General features: G+C 38.6%; 1 protein-coding gene across 2 annotated transcripts; it reads right to left on the minus strand.

The window, feature by feature from the left end:
- Positions 1-4,672: 4,672 nt before the first annotated feature.
- On the minus strand, positions 4,673-16,485 carry LOC127637089 (phosphorylated adapter RNA export protein-like). Of its 2 annotated transcripts, none has more exons than XM_052118000.1 (5): positions 16,345-16,485; positions 14,980-15,548; positions 9,708-9,828; positions 9,330-9,407; positions 4,673-5,129 (listed from the first exon to the last, which is right to left on the minus strand). In XM_052118000.1, exons 1-5 carry the CDS (start codon positions 16,444-16,446, stop codon positions 4,881-4,883), a joined length of 1,119 nt encoding a protein of 372 aa, XP_051973960.1. In that variant the 5' UTR covers positions 16,447-16,485; the 3' UTR covers positions 4,673-4,880. The 2 variants fall into 2 exon arrangements, with proteins under 2 accessions (XP_051973960.1, XP_051973959.1); XM_052117999.1 differs by having other exon boundaries at positions 9,324-9,407.
- Between the last annotated feature and the right edge of the window lie 4,605 nt (positions 16,486-21,090).

A 21,090-nucleotide genomic window follows, 5' to 3' on the forward strand; every position in this document is an offset into this window, starting at 1 on the left:
GCAGCTGCTCAGGATGCTCTCAATAGTCCCTCTATAGAATGTAGTGAGGATGGGGGGTGGGAGATGTTCTTTCCTCAGCCTTTGAAGAAAGTAGAGACGCTGCTGGGCTTTCTTGGTGATAGAGCTGGTGTTGAGGGACCAGGTGAGGTTCTTCACCAGGTGAACACCAAGGAATTTGGTGCTCTTGACGATCTCCACATAGGAACCGTCGATGTTCAGCGGAGTGTGTTCACCTTGTGCTCTCCTAAAGTCAACAACCATCTCTTTTGTTTTGTCGACATTCAGGGACAGGTTGTTCGCTCTACACCAGTCCGTCAGCCGCTGCACCTCCTCTCTGTGTGCTGACACGTCGTTCTTGCTGATGAGACCCACCACGGTCTTGTCATCGCCGAACTTGATGATGTGGTTCGAGCTGTGCATTGCTGCACAGTTGTGAGTCAGCAGAGTGAACAGCAGTGGACTGAGCACACAGCCCTGGGGGGCCCCAGTGCTCAGTGTGGTGGTGGTGATGCTGTTCCCGATCCGGACTGACTGAGGTCTCCCAGTCAGGAAGTCCAGGATCCAGTTGCAGAGGAAGGTGTCCAGGCCCAGTAGGTTCAGCTTTCCAATCAAGTGCTGGGGAATGATTGTGTTGAATGCTGAGCTGAAATCTATGAACAGCATTCGAGTCCTGACGTATGAGTCCTGTGTGACATCTCAAGGCAGCTAGCAGACGTTCGGATTAACCAGTTTGTCTGCTTCCTGACCTGGGCCCCAATTAGTCAATTACTATCATTATTAAGACTATGAGCCAAATTACTAGATAGGAGAGCGGCACCTTCCCTGGAGGGATGGAGTCCGTCTCTCTTTAGCAGGTCAGGTCTACCCCAAAAACTCATCTAAATTGTCTATAAATCCTATTTTATTCTTCAGACACCACTCAGACATCCAGCCATTCAGTGACACTAATCTACTATAAACCTCGTCACCATGATGAGCAGGGAGGGGACCAGAGCATATTACAGTGTCTGACATCGTTTTTGCAAATTTGCACACCTCTTTAACATTATCTTTAGTGATCTCCGACTGGCGAAGCTGGACATTGTTAGTGCCAACATGGATAACAATTGTAGAAAATCTACATATCAAAAGAATTTTGATTTGTTAAAGCATTACGAAGATATAAGCCAACAAATTGGTCAGGCATCGTCCATTTTGCACGTATTACCAATATCTACCAAATGGAAAGGCCAAAATTTGCGAAACTGGATACACATAGACAACAGGACATTTTGAGAGTGCATGCAAAGTCGAGAAACATTTAGACTATAGGGGGTGCTACAAAAAAAAAAAAAAACGCTCATAACTCTGCAACCATATAATCAATGAAGTTGAAAATGTATATGCATCTTGTAGGGGCCAAAGGCTAACATATCCTACAATATCATTCGGACAAATAAAAAAAACATGGCCGCCAGCAGCCAATCAATTTTCAGCAACTAATAACATCAAATGTTAATGGCCGACCGTTATAAAACTTGAGATTTTTGTAGACAGTATTAGAATGAGGCTGTGTACCAAGATTTATTAAAATTGGCCACAAGGTGGTGCTATAACAAGGCCATTTACATTTGAACCCATAGTGACAAACCATGCTCCTTTGGGTGGCTTACCTTTGGGTCAGCACTACATATTCAGTAAGTTTCTGAGGTGGGCAAGATGGTTGAAGCCTTCTCACCTCGCTTCTGTCCAGGTGTGGGACTTAGTGCTTGTGTTAAATGCGCATATGGGTTCTCCGTTTGAACCACGAGTCGGTGGATGTGCATGTTCTCTAAAGACTGCGCTACTGCTCACCTTAACATCAGTGAAGCATGCTGGTGATTTTCAGGCCCTTTCAATCCTTGATACCTGTTTGGAATTTGGGCCTGGCTTTTATTAAGCCTAGACAGGATTATGTTGCTATGGTATTGACCAATCCCTTTAGAACTCAGATGGTAACCTTGCTTTCTCTCCTCCTCCATTTGGGTCAGAAGAGAAGCACATTCTTTGCATCTTTACAACACATTATTTCAGCTTTGCCCAGCATCAGTTCAGACCGATAGCAGTTCTTTATTTAATTTGGAGGCCGTTCAAAAGGTTTGACCATCTCCAAGCAGAGACTCTTTGTATGGATAATTGCTCTTTTTTACAGTTCACAAGACATGCAAGGTCCCATAGGGGTAAGGGCTCACTTGATCAGGGGCATGGCTTGCTCCAGGGTGTGGGTGAATGGTGTGTCTTTTTAGGACATGTATCTGGCAGCAGGCTGGGTTCCCCTAACATCTTTGTCAGGTTTTATAACTTGGATGTCTCCCTCTCTTCCCAGGTTCTTGCTGTGAAGGCAGGTTGAATTCTCAATGCTACTTCGTTGTACTGTATATGTTATCATAGTCTATGACTGTGTTTTCCCTATCTGGTGTTATAAAAAAATAACAACACTATTTTATGGTTGTTACCCTGCTGGCTAGTAACATTGTTTCCTGTGCTGGTCACAGGAACTGTGACTGTCCTATTTCTTTCACACTGCAGTTCATTTCATGTCCTGTAATATAATGTACCTTGCTTTGATGCTTAATAATTATCAGCATTGTTCATTACTAAATCAAATGTGGTTTCTTTTAGCCCCTATCTTCCTCTTGACATATGAAGATGGCCTTATGTTGTGTTTCTACACTACCCGTATGGCGAGTGAACACAGCTTGTGCACATAATCAGTAGCATGGCGTGATGGTACACAAATATAGCGTCAGCAGAGGTTGACACTACTGGGTGGAGTTATCTCATAGCATCAGCAATTGACGCAACATCTCCTTCCCTCTTTTCAGGGAACCAAGGTTACAGTTGTATCCCAACTGTTTTCACTGGAAAAGCAGAAGTAACTGCTGCTGGCAAGTGAAGGATCTGAAGGATTGTTTGTAAAGGCAGGTGTGAGTGTTATCAGCAAAGACACATTTGTGTTCTATATTCCATTAAAAGTTTTTATATATTGATTTAGCCTAACTCTGTGCTGTGATGTAGTTGTAATAAGAATACTGTTCCTGTTTCATTATTGAGTGTATATGTTAGTGTCCATTATCTTTAAGGTTAGCTGATGCAGCTGGTGCCAGCCAAACATCACTTCAGTCTATTATGATGGACTTCAGAGGATGAACTGATGCCAACTCCAACCATAAGACATGGGACACTTCATATGCCTTTGTCTGAACCTTGGATTTAGGATGGACCACACCGAACCTCACCGAAATTACCAGCCAGGTTGAACTGCGTTTCACATCCCTGATCTCTGCCTGCATCACCTCGGTCTATTGATGGACTGCAATCTTGAAATGGAATGCATAGACTAATAATTGCCAACAAATAATTCTACAAACATTTGTAATTTGATTTTCAAAGGACAGATTGGTATCAAATATAACACCTAAGTTCTTCGCTGTTGAAGATGACGTAACAGTACATCCATCTAGAGTCAAATTATATTTTAGTGGCTTATTTTTAGAGTTTTTTGGTCCAATAATTAGAACCTCTGTTTTGTCAGAATTGAGTAGAAGGAAATTTCTGGCCATCCAATCTTTTATTTCATTGATGCACTCTGCTAATTTTGAGAGTTGTGAAATCTCATCAGGTTTTGAAGAAATATAAAGTTGTGTATCGTCAGCATAGCAGTGGAAACTTATTCCACGATTCCTGATAATATCTCCCAGGGGAAGCATATACATGGAGAAAAGAAAGATCTAATCAACATCTTAAGGAGTTTTGTGTTCCTTGCCACAGTCGCCTGCGGCTAGCTCACTGGGATTAATACAATTCTTATTTAATTGCTTATTTTTTTTTACACGCTTAATCATATTTTATAAAATTACACATTACAGTTTTATCTTCTGTTAATACCTGATCTTCTGTAAAGCTGCTTTGAAACGATGTGTGTTGTGAAAGGCGCTATACAAATACAATTTAATTGAATTAATTAATTTGTAATTAGATTACACTGAACACTATATGAAATATATCAGCTGAGAAGTCAAAGAGATCTTCTGAATAGATGAACGTTGTCAGTATTGCAGTAATCTATTTGTTTTCACACACACTTCCAGCTCATTCAGATCCAGACATCTATCTGTCCCAGTGTAATGATCAATTACATTAAAACTAACCAACACACTTCCTCAACATTCAACTCTTAATGACACATCCACACTAGTGTAATTTCTTTTTACTTCATAAAATTGGCTGTTTATGCCTCTCATTCACATTAGAACATTGTTTTACTACACTCAAAATCACTCGATTACTGCACTTTGGGGTTATCAAATGAAAATGTTTTTTTAGTGCAAATGTTGCTTTCAAACTTAAGGCAAATTCAGTTAATACATTTTTCGGTGGACCCATTTGAAAACCCCTTTCATGGAATAATACATATTTCAAATCATCTCCAGCTGATCCTCTTTAAAGTGGCACTTCTTACCTCCAAACAATCAGTGTTGCTGTATTGCATCATGTTTTCTCAAATCTAGGCAAGCTAACTTTAAAGACGTTCAAAGAGATACGTAAGCCCAGATGATTGATTGAATCTTCATGTAAAACTTAGAAATACCAATCACATTTTATACGATATTATTGCAACCGATTAACCCTTAGTGAATGTTTAAAAAGATTTGAGTCAGCTAAAATGGAAGTTTTATTCAAATATTTATAGTAAATATTTTTTCGTTACAAATCAAATATCTCAAACAAGTCATTTATCAACAGCTTTCCAAATATCCAGACAAAAAGATTTCAACTGAACAACATGATAAACCAGCCAAAACTCAATGTAAATATCTGTACATGCTTCAACAGGCTTTCACTGGAGGTGTAGATGTGGTTCAGAACACCTCCAGGTCCTGCGAGTTGTACACTACAGGGTTGTCATCCGGCAGACCATCATTTGTCTCCTCCAGTGACCCCAGTGCTTCTTCAGTGTCACTAGGGAACGTTTCACGTGACACATTGTCGTCTTCCTGCAGATTGAGCGTGCTGATCGCTTGCATCTTCTTTGCTACGATTCGCTTGCGTCGCTTCTTAGCTGCATTTTTGTGGCCGTATTCTTTCTGGGTCTCCTCATAAAAGATCTCCTGTATCAAGACAACATGCACTCAAACATGTCATGTTGTGTCTCACAACATCCTATAATGTTTACAAAAATAAAATAAAACTAATAATGTGGTCACATTTTGAACGAAAATAAAAACTAGAATACATTTATTATAATAATAACAACAATCATTGACAAAAAATGTAAAATGTGACCAATGATGAAAAACGAATGATACAACTTGTAAAATCAATACTTCCATAATAGACCATATATAATGAACAGCATTAGCTGATTAGAATTTCTTTCATATGCAAGCAAATTGGACACAAGTAGTAAACAAATACCCAAACGATTCAAAATTGAATCTGGAAATCTGTATCAATACAAGGGCTGAAACAAACATTTCTGATTTCATTTAACTTCAGCTCGCACTTGATTGAGGAGAGAAAGAACAGTTCACATTCCAGACGCTCTCCAAAGAGATGAAGTTGATGTAGATTGCAGAGAATTATAATACAAAAATGCAAAATAAGTAAATACAGAAGCAGTGTCGTTGTGAAATAAAGCCGTACCTGGTGTTCCGCTTGAGCAAAACTTGCCAGAGCAAGTCAGAGCATCTAAAAAGGAAACACTGCACCATTATATCCTTTATTAAAGTTCAAATAATAAAGAAGCGGGCTGTATAAATAAGCACAAACTGACATTTGTCTGTGCAGTCAGAGTTGCTTATATGAGTCGCGTGAAAAACAGCACGAGAGAGTTTCAAACTTCTCCCAGCTGATACACAGCTGATTTTTTTTTTACAGCGATTGCTCTAGACATAGTGAATTATAATACGAGTGTCACGGTGTGTATCTTATGGTGAAGAAAATCGGCGATAAGCAGCTCTATAAAAAAGAAATAGTTTGTTTTTTGTGTGTTAAAGCTGGATCGAAATCAAGTGGAGAAAGAAAAAGAAAGAAAAGGGTGAGAGGGTGTATTCTTAGCCCATTATGCAATGCAAAAGAATATTTGTTTTTTTATTTGTCTTTTTTGTTTGGTTTTCTAATATAAATATCTAAAACTCCTTATGTACATTTAGCAGCTATACTGCAGAAGAAAAAAATTGTTATCTGAGAATTTTGAATTAAAATTTTTATATTTAAATATCGAAAAATCCTTAAAACTAAGATACAATTAACTGAGAAGCAAGATATATGATATTTAGACTTGCTCCCTTTTAGAGCATTTATGTTGAATATGAGTATATTTTTTCTTTACTGCACACAAGTGAAAGAAATACACTTATCAAAACACACATTCTCTTAAAGCAAATCTAAATATCTTATATGTTGCTTCTCAAGTAAACGTATCTCTTTTTCTTTTTTTTTTTTTAAGGATTTTTAGACACTGATAAATGAAAAACAAGACAAAAACACTTGATAACAATAGTATATTTTGAGGTGAAATTTTTAATTAACTAAACAATAAAATCCAAGTAGTTCTCCCCTTAAATTCCGTGAATGTCATTTAGAGGTATTTTTAAAAGATGATTTTGTCCTCTTTATTGTTAGTAAGCATGTTTAATAGAACCTGTTAAGTCGGGCACAAGCTGAATTTTCAGTTAAGAGCTAATGATTAATCGTTGTAATAATCGTTCTAATAATCATTAGATTAGTCGATTATAAAAATAATCATTAGTTGTTGGGCCGAACGATTCATCGACGTCATCGATTACAGAAATACGTCGATTTGCATAACGCGAGTCGGTGTGTCGCAATGGAATAATTAAAATGGCAGCGCCGGTTCAAGCATGGATTCCCCCAAGAACAAACTGCAGATAAAAAATACTTGCCCATGGTCATCTAAAGCATTGGATTATTTTAGCCAGAGACCTAAAAATGTGGTGCTGTGTAAGATATGCAAATTGGAAATGGCTTATCACAGCCGTACATCCGCCATGAACGAACACTTGAAACGAAAGCATCCCGGAGCGCTTGTCAGGACAGCAGCACCGTAAGTCGTGTTTACGTTTTGTCCCCACCCAACCAAACATGATCTAGTATTACAACACGTGTTTCTGTTAGTAGTAGTCACTTAAAATATATTTTCTAAATGTTTCCTCATCACCCCCATGTTAAAAGTCATTTCTGCACTGCTGCTTACATAACTTTACACCATGCGTCATCTAATTTGATTATTTGGCCGTTTTATATTTTCTGTTTACTTTAACGGCCATGCAGCCCTTTACATTGCGAGTAAATTTCGCACTATGCGACCAAAAATATCTGGAAAATGTTACATTTCACTCACCAGTGAGCGCGGAGGAAAAAGCACTCGTGTCTCATTCATTTGAACTCCAAACATCTCAGGGAACCGCACCACGGGCGTCACAAGAGCAGCTCTCTTGAGTGTGTGAAGATGAACCACTTGTCAAGCGCTCTGATAAGCACGCCGTCTACAGAGGCGTGCGCAAAACTCCCGCGAAAATATAAACCAGGTATAAACAGATTTGTTTTGTGAACGCAAAGCGCTCCAGTTTCACTTTACGGCCATATAATGTCAAATATCCGTGGTCATTGTGGGTTTATTCACGCAGTGTTAATAGCATGCAGTGAGACAGAGATGTCCTGCTCTATTTCTGTGGAGATGATCAAATCCAAGAAACAGAATCTCAGTCTTCCCTCATGAGAAATAAGGGCTTGTTAGTTAAGAGTCAACTTTATTGTCATTGTGAAGGGTACAGAGCCAATGAAATTCAGTTGTTTTCGCATACCCTACTAAGCTGGGGTCAGAGCGCAGGGTCAGCCATGAAACAGCGCCCCCTGGAGCAGATAGGGTCAAGGGCCTTGCTCAAGGGCCCAACAGTGGTATCTTGACGGTGCTGGGGCTTGAACCCCTGACCTTTTGGTCAGTAACCCAGAGCCTTATCCGCTGAGCTACCACTGGCCCAGAGAGCCTTAAAATAATGTGTGAAAGTGAAGAATTTAAGGCAGACATTATTATACTATTACATAATATATAATAGCTATACAAGTTAGCTGGGTTACAAAAGAAGCAAAGGAAAACAAAACATAAAATTAAAAAAATAAATATTATTTTAATTATTTTATAATTCTATTTGACTGTCATTCATACATTTTTGAACCCTGAAAAGGAAATCATATACCCATATTTTATTATATGACCTAAGCTAAATTTGTATAAATGACTTTGTGAAGCATGAAGCGCACACAGTGAGTATGTATGATAATTAATCATCATATTCGTGAAACACCTAAAACAGACAATTAATCATTAGTCCTAAAACAATAGACATAATCACAATTATTTTTTTGACAATTAATTGTCAGCCAAATTTCACAATCGTGACCCCTAATTTTCATTATTAGGTTCCTACCTTGTGAATTGTTTTGTTACAAATGGTTGTTTTACTGAAGTTGATTAAGAATGCACAAGTTTTAGTTATTCCTGTTAGAAAAACATATAAGTGTTAGTCAAATTGCACTGATTTTACTGTAAAATTATTTTATGTTGGACTGCTAAACTCGAGGTTGCACAATGTTTTGATATTCCTCCTGAAAGTGACTTGAATTATACATTTGTTTCATTTATTTTGTTGTTGGATTTCTAAATGTAGATTGCACTTTCCTTTTACTCGAATTGAACAAGTTCTTACTTAAAATCACTCCAAAATATAATAAAATTAATGTTGGACTGTAAAATGGAGATTACCAGTTAAAACAGGGCTATTTTTGTTGCAGAATAATGCCCTGCAGTGCACACTTTGTTTATTGTGCATTTGTTTGTGTTTAAGAGAAGATAATTTATTACAATATTGAAATATTAATGAGATGAGTTTTTTATATTTATTTTGGGTTAATGAAATGTTATATTAATCAAGAAATAATAATAAAAAAATCTTTAGAAAAATCTGCAAATTAGTCGTTAGTTTAATTGACTAATCGGAAAAAGAATCGTTAGATTAATCGATTAAAAGATAATCGTTAGATGCAGCCCTAATCAATACCCAGCCCTATTAAAGAGTATCACACGCATCCATATGGATTTGCGGTCAAAAGAGCAAACTTTGAAAGGCTAAGTGCTCGAGTGTGTGCAGAAGTATACAAGCCTTCAGTCAGATGGGCGTTTCTTGTTCAGAATAGAACTGATCCAGACTGAATGCTAATAGTCAAACCACAATAGTCAGTGTGAATGTGCTCGCACCAATCAAATGTGTGCAGTGACACACCTTCACCTGTCTGTTAGAGATATTGGTAGTGTTCTTCAGTAAGTTCAGATAAACTCCTCCAGGTGTGCGTCTCCTGCTGCCGTCCTGCACACAAACAAACAAACTGCATGAAATAAGGTCATGCTACTCCTTGCATCAAGTTTAAATAATACTTGAAACACCCAATTAAAAAGCAGATCAGTCTAGATACTTTATTTTTCTACATCACACTGATCTGTAATACTTGATTGTGCAGGATAATATACAGTCAGAAGTTTATTTGTTATAATGACCACCTGACTGAACAATATTATCACTTATTCTGCAGAAAAAACAAACAGATCAGATAATTTCATACATGACCATATCAGTTTAATGAAACTGCAGTTGTGTCAGTGTTCATACCACAGTATAGAGACCTCCGTTCTGTTCAATAGTCGCCGTCTCTGACAACAGTTCGATGGCTTTCTTCACTCCTATCACTCGCACCACACGCTCGATTAGATCTTTCTTTGGCTCCATTAGTCTTCAACACATCAATCATGGTTATATAAAGAGAAGTAAATCTCATGAAACCCTTACAAACAAAACAATAAATGTAATCGTTATATTTTGCATAAAGAACACAAAAAGATGGTTTGCATAGCAACAACATTTTGATTACAGAGCACATTTTAACCTTGAATTCTATTTATAAGATTTCAGGTTTCTAAAAATGTTATTAAATCATGGCTGTCTTAAAACCTTGTTTTTGAGAACACAAACTCAAAACATTAGAAACCCTTTTCACAGTATATGACAGAATTTGAAGATTTATTCAAACATACACTGATGACCCAAAACATTATGACCACCTGCCTAATATGCTGTTGGTCCTCCACATGCCAACAAAACAGTGCCGACCCACCAAGGCATGGACTCTACAACAGTGGTTCTCAACCAGGGGGTCGGGACCCACTAGGGGGACTCAGCACACTTCCCGGGGGGCCTCAAGATCTCTTAAAATTATTTAAAATATAATAGATTATTATGATTTTTATATAATTATTATTATTCAACTTACTGGAAATGTGAAAAATTTAATAACTCCCATCAACAGCTTGATTTTTATGAAGAATATACAGTTCTAGACATTTCTGGAAAGGAAATATCTTCTTATAGATATATCTTCTAATATAAATATCTAATTGCCTACATGGGGGGCCTTCAAATATTTTCTCAGATAATGGGGGGCCTCGGAGTCAAAAAGGTTGAGAACCGCTGCTCTACAAGATCCCTGAAGATGTCCTGTGGTATTTGGCACCAAGACATTAGCAGCAGATCCTTCAAGTCCTTCGAGTTGTGAGGTGGAGCTGCCGTGGATCAGACTTGTTGGCCCAGCAAATCCCGCAGATGCTCAATCAGAATGAGATCTGGGGAATTTGGAGGCCAGGGCAACACCTTGAACTCTTCATCATGTTTCTCAAACCATTCCCAAACAATGTGTGCAGTGTGGCACAGTGCATTATCCTGCTGAAAGAGGCCACTGCCATCAGGGAATACCACAGCCATGAAGGGGTGCACCTGGTCTACAACGATGTTTGGGTAGGTGGCACGTGTCAAATTGACATCCATGTGGATGGCTGGACCCAGGGTATCCCAGCAGAACATTGCCAAGATGTTGCACTCCCTCCACCGGCTTGTCGTCTTCCCACAGTGCATCCTGGTGCCATCACTTCTCCAGGTAAATGGCGCACATGTACATGGCCATTCACGTGATGTAAAATGGGACGCATTAATTAACCCTAACCTAACCCACTGTCGGTAGGTACTCACCACTGCTGACCGGGAGCACCCCACAAGCCTTGCCGTTTCAGAGACGCTCTGACCCAGTTCAACAAGTCGAATGCGAGAATTGATTGATCCCTTGCCATCTAATCTACTCAGACCTTGACATGTGGCCTTGTTAGGAGAGCATTATATGCTTCACCTGTGAGTGGTCAATGTTTTGGCTCATTAGTGCACATGAACTAATTAAGACAAATGTTATTAAGGAAAAATATATAATTCAGGGACAGTGCTCTTGCATGTTCAGTGCGCATATGCACATATTAATATAACATATCTAGGGCCCTATGAAATTGGATTTACTTTTTGATAAATTTTTTTAATTAAGTTATCATCAAAATTAAAAGAAATGTACACATTTTGTAAAAAAAAAAAAAAAAAAAAAAATACCATTACATACATTTTATCTAAGTGCTTCTATGCAGATCCTCACAGCACAATCCAAAACACATTGGAGTAATTTATTTATGTGTCAAATACAGTGCTGCACAGTGGAGCACTACACAGAATTAATGAAATCATTGATAAAAGCATTTATTCAGTACAACAGCACTCTTGCTTGTGAAATATTGCTTAAATATAATGTAATTATTATTTATTACAATATTGAATTAAATGTATTATACAGTAGTAGTATATTTGTCACAATTTCGTAAAAGTTCGCATTTCTAGTTCAATTTCAGAAAACTGAATTAAGAAATTGAGTTTGAATGTAGTTCACAGTATGCCTTTAATAGGCGTATTAAACCACAAAAAGCTGTGATTTAATTAAATATATAGTCTGCATGCACTGGGCACTTCAACCTTAATGTGTGATCTGCTGTCAAATATATTTCAAACAAAGAGTGCATATGATGCTTATGATGAGCTGTTATCAGTGTATGAGAGGCCGGCTTCACACATATCTTTGGAAGTGCACAACACAATCAGAAATCTCAGCCTTTTGTGGTTTAATCATACACTAGGGACATATCCTGATTTTAATTTGATTAATTGCATTAATACATTTGATCCCAAATATGTCAAATTCCTTGACATTTTATGTTTAATAGTTAATTAATGACTGGATTAACCGTTTTTATGACCGGATTAAAACGATTCCGTCTGTGTTTTCAACATCACAGAAATCAGAGGGCCCTACATGTCTATATAACATCAATGACAGCTCACAAAGCATACATGGAACATACACCTATCAGCCACAACAATAAAACCACCTGTCTAATACTGTGTAGGTCCCCCTCGTGCCGCTAAACAGCGCCAACCCTCATGTCAGAATAGCATTCTGAGAGAATACTCTTCCCACTTTAGGTGCTATTTTGCATGTCTCGCACAGAGGAGAGGCTTCCATCTGGACACTCTGCAATAAAGCCCAGATTGGTGGAGTGTTGCAGTGATGGTTGTCCTTCTGCAAGATTCACCCATCTCCACACATGATCTCTGGACCTCAACCAGAGTGACCATCGGTTTCTTGGTCACCTCTCTTACCAAGGCCCTTCTCCCTTGATTGCTCAGTTTGGCTGGGCGGCCAGCTCTAGAAGAGTCTGACATTTTATTGTAGCCTTTACACAATCCTATCCCTGAGCTCGGCAGGCTTTGACCTTATGGTCATTACCTTTTGACCATTATGCTCTGATATACATTTTCAACTGTGAGACCTAAACTAGACAGGTGCGTGCCTTTCCAAATCATGTCCAATCAATTTAATTTGCCCCAGGTGGACTCCAAAGTGTAGAAACTAGGGCTGTCGATATAAAGAGTTAATAACGTGCGATTAATTTGACAAAAAATAACGCGTTCAAAAATGTAACGCAATTAATCGCAATGCAGTCCTGAGAAATTCAAGCTTGTAATACCACCTGTTTACTCCAGAGGGCAGTAAGTGAAATTTCAGCTGTGTGAGCAACGCGCAGTTTATACAGTGAACAAAACATTAACAACCCTTCAGCGGACACACAACATAAACATGCGTTACGTTCTTGCGTTCAAAACACTAGGAGCGCAAATGCGAACTAAGGGATCTCAAGATGAGTTTAAAGATTTAGTATTAAACTATATTTAACTTGACACAGTGACCTAAACATTTAATTTTTATGACGCAATGCACCCGAGACACGACACAAGCATGTTTGACGCAGGTCGTATGGTCTTTACCTTTACCTTAAATATTTAATTACCAACAAGGTTAAGGAGGTGTACTTTAAACTGCTACACCGTTTTTACCCAGTCAATCTATATTTAAGAAACATGCTCCCTGAAATAGATCCACTTTGCTCCTTCTGTAATGCTGTAGATTAATCTGCCCCTCACCTTTTTTGGGAATGTGTCCACGTATTTGAGAATTTTGTTTGTTTGCACATACCTCTATTTTAACTTTTTTTTTTTTTTTTGCTTTATAAAAATTTTATTTGGTTTTCACAGTTTTGATAACTTAAGTTCATATTTTCTGATTAATCGGTTTATTTTTCTTGCCAAGTTTTTTATACATAAGTGTAAATTTATGTCTAGAAAGCCCCTATTTGCACTTTTTTGTAAAGACTTGAAATATTATTTAAATACTCTTTGTATATCCAACAACTCAAAAGCATTGAAAACCATTGCACTATGTAATGAATATAATGTCTTGGCATTATTGTAAAATATATCTGTAGTATTGTGTACTCTGTACACCCCTGGCTTGTTTCTAAAAACATTTAAAAAATGTCTAACGCAGGTCTACATTGACGGGTCCTTAAACAAGCCCTCATAATAAATCTCAAACTGATTGACAAATTCACTTGTGAAATGGATTGCTGTGAACTGTGTGCCAATGATTGACTTATGATCAATAATATAGCAGTAAACAATACATTGTATTCTAAAGCTGCTTTTGGAATGGTCTTATCAATGAACTCTTCTGCCACAAGAATGTAATGCATTTTAATTATCTGAATGAATATATATATATATATATATATATATTTTTATATTTAAAGATAACTATGTATAATTATTTAATCATTATATATTAAATTATTGGAGAGGCTTTCTCAGTAAATATTTGTATATGCGATTAATTAATCGGGACACCATGTAATTAATTTGATTAATTTTAATCGATTGACAGCCCTAGTAGAAACATCTCAAAGATAATCCAAAGAAATGAAATGCTACAGAGCTACATTTAAAATGTTATAGCAAAGGGTCGGAATACTTATGCTTTTTAATACATTTGAAAAGTTATCAAAAATCATTTTTTTGCATTATTGTTATGGGGTATGGTGTGTAGACTGATGTGAATTTTTTTTTTTAGCATTTTAGCATAAGGCTGCAACATAAAATGTGAAAAATGTGTCTGAATAATTTCTGAATGCACTGTATAGTTTGAATTTTATGACAGCACTGAAATCATTTGGAAGCTGAGATTTTGATTTATCATAAACAAAAAAAGGTCAAATATCAAGTTTTTCCACTAAATTATTATTATTATTTTTTTAAATGACTCATTGTGAATTGGGACTCATTTTGATGAAGAACATCACGGATTCAAAAGTATTTATATTTCATAGTGGTATTTTTTCATGCCGATTTAAATGAAAAGAAAAAAAAATGATTACTGTATTAAACATTTTGCTGGTAGTTGTGTTTTGGAAAATGATTAGGGTTAGGATATAATTACCTACCCCTATGCCATCCAAACTGGTCATGAGCTGGTCCACCAAGTTCCAAAACAAAGCTTTACCAACTTGAGCAAGTATGGCCAGCTAAAAATCATCTACCATGTTCCATAACAACAGCTAACAGCTTAAGATGGATTTTCCAGCAGGGAAATGAGGATTTCTTAAGTAAACATGAGTGGCTCTCTCCTAACCTGTGTGCTATTTCATTGATCACTCTGTCTTCAGGCTCATCTTCTGTCAGTTCATATCGACCCTTAAAGTCCATCTCCGCTCGCGGGCCGAGTCTCTCTTTAGCTGGACGCTTCCTCTTCAGACTTTCGCTGTCCTGTGCGTGTCTCTGCTGCAAGCAGCCATCCAGCTGCACATCAAGGGCGTTCTTTATCATCTCCTCCTGCTCTTCGCGCTCTTTCTCCATCATCTTACGTGCTAGTATATAATTATACGTCTCACTCTGACGGCTGCTCATGCTGACGCTCCCCTCCATTCCCATGATGCCGAGCTCCGCAGCGACCACCTCCTGGGTCTGCTCCTGCACCACGCTGCCCCAGATGTTGTTGACCTTGCGAGCGCTGGCACCGCTCAAAGGCACTGACCAGACCGGAGCAGGAATACTGGAGCACTTCTGGCGTTTGTGTCTGAACGGCACGGCCGCATCATCAGAGTCAGTGTTGCTGTCGCTGGAGTCGCTGTTGGTGCAGCTGCGGTACGATGCAACAGATGCGATGGTAGCTGGAGCTGCTCTGCTCTGGAAGGACGATACCTGCAATGAGCAGAAACTGCAGTAAACACAAACTTGCACAAACAAAATGTTAAAACGACATTTATCTTAAACAAATTATGCTTTTTTAACATTACGCTTTAAAATCAACATGAAACAGCAGTTGCAACCACGTTTATTTCTGTAATTTGACTCCTTTTAGAGTGAAAGAACAGAACAAACAGTGCAGGACTTTAGCTATGGAGAATTGACTGAATGATGGAAAGGGTCCTTCTATGACTGCATCTGAAAAATGGAAAATGCTGCCTTCGGAGGCAGTATATGGAGGTAGGATGAAAATAAGGTGCATTTCAAACTGGTCTGAAATCAGTTTCTATTCATGCAAAAACTGTTGTTTAATCCATTAACTGATAAGGCAGCAAGTCAGCTTTCTACATTTTCAGATGCAGCCTATGACAGGTGATTGAAATATTAGAGGGCTCAAGTGACATCAATCAAAAAGTGAAGACATTTTGTGGAAATCATCAACATTATGCCACAAATGCTGTTGATTGTGAGGAACTTGTATTGAATACGGAATATTCCTTTATGCTTATTCCATTGATAAAAGTGTCATTAATTTGTTTAGTTAGGCCATTACAACAAAACAGCGCTAGAGAAAATAATTTAGAGCAAAATAGAATTTAAGGCAATAGTTGGTAATGCTACATGTCAGAGATTACCAAGAATGTAAACAAATACATGCAGTGTTCGTATGCGAGTTTGTGAGAGTGAGTGTGTGTGTGTCGACTGAATACAGATTTATATAATGACACGAGACCCACAGAGAGTTTTTCACCTGCACTCGTTCCGCAGCAGACTCCCTAACGTCAGACTCATGATCATCACAATCGAGCTCTCCCTCCTCCAGACCCTCCATTCTCACTCCATCACCCGCCATTTCATCCAGCCGGAAGTAGCGCGCTTATTCACTACGGCGTCATCGGCTTGCAGTCCCATTGGACACCTTTTAATGTTGGAACCACTGATCTCAACCTATAATGGTTGGGGTTTAGTTTAGCCATCTAGACGCAATCTCTGATTGTGCATGAATTGTGTGTTTTCAATAACAGTTCTTCAATTTTAATCTTTACTGTTTCATTTCAGTTTAATATCTATTAAAGTTTGTCAGTATCATTATTAAAGCGTAAAATTATTTCCTGTTGAAGCTGCACGTAGACGGCGCTGTCACGCGTTACCTGATACATTTCTCAGCGCTACTAAGAATGGACCAATCACAGTCAATTGTGAATACATGATAAATGTAATCAATGAATACAGGTTGAATAAATTTCCAGTTGTTCATCAGGTACTAATCATCGAAAGATTTCATCCATTTATTTATGTATCTATGTATGATTTTTTATATATTATATAATTTTTTTGTCTGCAATTTTCTAAAAAATTGGTCACAAAAATAAAATAAATCCAAACAGACGTACAAAAGATCATATGAATTTACATTTTAATTTTATATATATATATATATATATATATATATTTTTAATCAAATTAATTACATGGTGTCCCGATTAATTAATCACATTTAATCGCATGTACAAATATTTGCTGAGAAAGCCCCTCATATAACAATAATTCAGTAGGCTATAATGATTAAATAATTATACATAGTTATCTTTAAATATTTTAAAATTCTAATCCCTTAGTTCGCATTTGTGCTCCTTTAAGTGTTTTGAACGCAAGAACGTTATGCTTGTCACTACTCGATCCGTACGTCCCGGCAAGATGGCGGATCAGGTGCACCTCGTGTTCTGAGCACTATAGAATTGTCCCAGTTTTATTTTTATCTTGCTATCCATTTGTCATTATTTGGCCCATTTTGAAGTGACTAAAGGCCCTCTAGTATTTAAACAGAAAATAACTGGAAAACAACATACACCATGACGTTGAAAAAGAGTTCTGCTATAACCCGTTGCAACGAGGTAATTGATTGCCATGACTATGCCGTAAGGATGGAAGATTCCACCGAAAAGGCTAAAAGAAAAGATCCCTTCTCGCCATTGAAGAATCCTCCAGCAACTAAAAGAAAAGATACTGGATCCGAGGGTAAAGAAGGCATGAATGCCATCTTGGACGCTATAAAGCAGGGGTTCTCAACCTTTTGCAAGCTGGGCCCCCCCAAAGCTGGTTCATTGCAGTTGGGGCCCCAGTGCCCCCCGCCCCGCCCCGCCCCGCCCCGCCCCGCCCCGCCCCATGCTTTATTGTTGTTATTATTATTATTATTATAATTGGCAGTAGCACCAGACTTCTAATGTGAGCTTGCAGGCATTATTATTATTATTATGAGTAGTAGTAGGCCTATCATCATTACTAGGCTATTGCTATATAATTATATGAGGTTACATGCTTTATTGTTGTTATTATTATTATTATTATTATCATCATCAGTAGGCCTATTATCATTACTAGGCTATTGCTATAATTAGGAATTGGCACCAGACCTCTGATATTAATTTATGCTTTATTATTGTTATTATTACTAGGCCTAATAGTAGGCATCATCTGCATTTTTACAGAAGCTTGCTGGTAGGTGATGTTAATGTGAGACCTGAGCCTGCTTTGCCTTGCAAAGATCCTCAATTCTTGGCTCAATGTTTGATAAACATAGCCTCAAATCATCCTCAATTTGTGCACGATTGCGGTATTTCGTTTTGAGTGCAGTAATTTTTGAGAATCCTGCCTCACACAAATATGTCGACGCGAAAGGAAGGAGAATCTTCAAGGCGACGTCACAGAGTTCAGGGTATTCCTGCATCAGTGCTGCCCAGAATGACGAAAGAGGGCAGGAGCTAAAGAGTTCCTTCAGTCTACTGTCACTCTTCAGCTCAATAAGCTGTTCCTGCATATCAATTGATAGCTCGTTTGCTGTGCACACAAACGGATCTCGAACCCAAGCAAAAGAGCGATAATCCTCTTTAAAGTACGTCGCAAATTGTTTTCTCATTGCTGACAGGTGCTCAGACGCTGATTGAAATAGGGAGGAGAAATCGTGTGACGTGCCTGCATCAGTGATAAAGTCTGCAAGGCTGGGGAACATGTCGCAGTTCCCTCGACTGATGCGGCCATGCCAGAGGTCTAGTTTTTGTGTGAAGGCATGCACTTTGTCTGCAAGGAGCAAAATATGAGTTTCGCGGCCTTGCAAAGACAGGTTGAGGCCATTCAAGCGGTCAAATATATCAACCAAATAGGACAGAGACGCAAGCCACATAGTGTCATGCAGATGCTTCACCAGATCTGATTTGATTTCTGTCAAAAACCACTTCACCTCCTCTCGCAGCTCATACAACCGCTGTAACACCCGCCCCCTGGAGAGCCAGCGAACTTCAGTGTGCAGAAGCAGCTGTTCGTGCCCTGACCCCATCTCCTGGCAGAGGACCCCAAACAAGCGAGAGTTTAGCGGCTGTGATTTGATGAGATTTATTATTTTCACGGATTGGTTCAGCATGGAGTCAAAGAGAACCGTCATTTTTTTAGCAGCTAGTGCTTCGCGATGGACCATGCAATGTGTCCATTTCACAAGTGGAGCTACTTGCTGAACGCGAGCAGCTAGGCCACGCTCACGCCCCGTCATTGCCTGCGCATCATCCGTGCATAGGCCAACGCATCGGTCCCAAGCCAAACCATTTTCACGGATAAAAATATCAAGGACATTGAAAATGGCTTCTCCTGTAGTGTGCGACTGAAGAGGCCGGCAAAACAGGACATCCTCCTCAATCACTTGTCCCGCAGATACCTGACATAGGTGAGGAGCTGTGCCTGCCCAGCAATATCAGTGGATTCGTCCAGCTGCAGCGCGTAGTAAGGACTCTTTTTTACGAAATCTATCAGTTGCTATCTGATATCATTGGACATGTCTACAATTCTCCTAGCGACTGTTGAGAGACGTATCAGGGGCTAATCAGTCGGGACTTAGGCACAATCTTTAATTAAACGAACAAAATAATTATTTTGCAGACAATTCAGATTTTATTTTAATACTTAACGATTGTAGTCCTCGTCAGTGTGTGTGTGTGTGTGTGTGTGTGTGTGTGTGTGTCTTAGTCGTGTGGGTAATTTTAGCTAAGTGCAGCTACTGCCTAGCAGTTAAAAAAAAAATACTGGCTAGGGCTGAGATTTGATCTAATCTTAAAAAAGAATGTTTGTGGGTTTAGTCTTTAAAAAGAATGTTGGGGTTTTGTAGTAAAGGCCTATGTAAATCGAGATTGATAAGACTAGCGAGAGCTGGCACAAGCGAACTTGGCAAGAGACTAGACTAGAGTGAATGGAAAGCTATGTCGTGAGTCAATTTAAATGCAGTGATTTATTTTTGTGTGAGAGTGAGTGAACATTTACATTTATACCCCGCTCTGTAAGCCAGGGCGGGAACGGCGGCGGCCATGCGCATGCGCGATTCATTTGCAGCCTGGACGCGGAGGGGTGTGTGTCTCCTCTCTGCTCTGACTGCTGCGCGAGGCTACTGAGAGACTGACCGCCTGTGAGTGCTTTTGGACGGGAGAGGGGCTCACGGCAGCACCCGCTGTTCGTTGAGCACAGTAGGCCTAACTGCAGAGTGATTCGTGCTTCGAGTCTCCAAACACCACAAAAGTCTCCAAAAACACCAGTAAAAGTCGCTGGATTTGTCGCTTTTGACAAAAAAAAAAAGCCGCCAGGAGGATGATTTGTTTGTGTTATAATCAGTGCTTGAAGTGGGGGGAAAAGGTGGCGGCACTCTCTTTGCATTGGCAAATCATGACATTTTTACAGTGAAAAACAAAACTTGGAGATATTGCTGTTACAACAATGTATTGTTATTTATTTAGCATAGCGCATCTCACAGCAATACTCAGTCGTGTTTTGAATGATTCAGTGTTGTGAACGAATCGGTTGAGTCAAAGATTCAATGACCCATTCACAAACATCTGTCTCATTCTTGATGAATCGGCCGTTTGAACGAATTGTTTGAATGAACGACTCAATGACTCGCTTAATGAAACCGCTTATGCTTATCACCTGCATTTCCGCTCACTATCGACAAACCAATCAAATTTGTTCAAAACTTTTTTTTTAAATCAGTCCAAACACATTTTAATTTTTATTCAGGAGTTATGTATATACAAAACTATAACTTTTTATGACAGTAGTTTAGTGATAAAAAAATGTGCCCAAAATTTTTTTTTTCCAGTTTTTTTCCCTTCCATCGTAGCCTACTCGCGCCCCCCCGGGAGAATGTCCACGTCCCCCCGGTTGAGAACCACTGTAGACGATGATGGTTTTATTTTATTTCTTGACTTCTTTAAGGCATTTGATTCAATCGAACACCCATTTATTTTCCACTGTTTAAGTTTATTTGGTTTTGGAGAGAAATTTATAACCATTATAAAATCTCTTTATGAAAATTCAAATAGTTATATTTCCTTACCAGGAGGTACATCACCCAGATTCCCTATCAAACGTGAAGTTAAACAGGGTTGCCCCTTATCCCCATTTCTCTTTATAATGGCTACTGAGCTGCTTGCTATCCTTGTTAAAAATTCTAACATTGCTC

Source organism: Xyrauchen texanus, chromosome 44 (genome assembly GCF_025860055.1).
Source record: "Xyrauchen texanus isolate HMW12.3.18 chromosome 44, RBS_HiC_50CHRs, whole genome shotgun sequence".
Lineage (NCBI taxonomy): Eukaryota > Metazoa > Chordata > Actinopteri > Cypriniformes > Catostomidae > Xyrauchen > Xyrauchen texanus.

Bases quoted from the DNA above. Each gene is read 5' to 3' on its own strand.
- LOC127637089 (XM_052117999.1), bottom strand. From the start codon at position 16,446: ATGGCGGGTGATGGAGTGAGAATGGAGGGTCTGGAGGAGGGAGAGCTC. The intron at 15,549-16,344 runs GTGAAAAACTCT...TGCTCATTGCAG, and splicing joins CTGCTGCGGAACGAGTGCAG to GTATCGTCCTTCCAGAGCAG. The intron at 9,408-9,707 runs GTATGAACACTG...GTTTGTGTGCAG, and splicing joins ACGGAGGTCTCTATACTGTG to GACGGCAGCAGGAGACGCAC.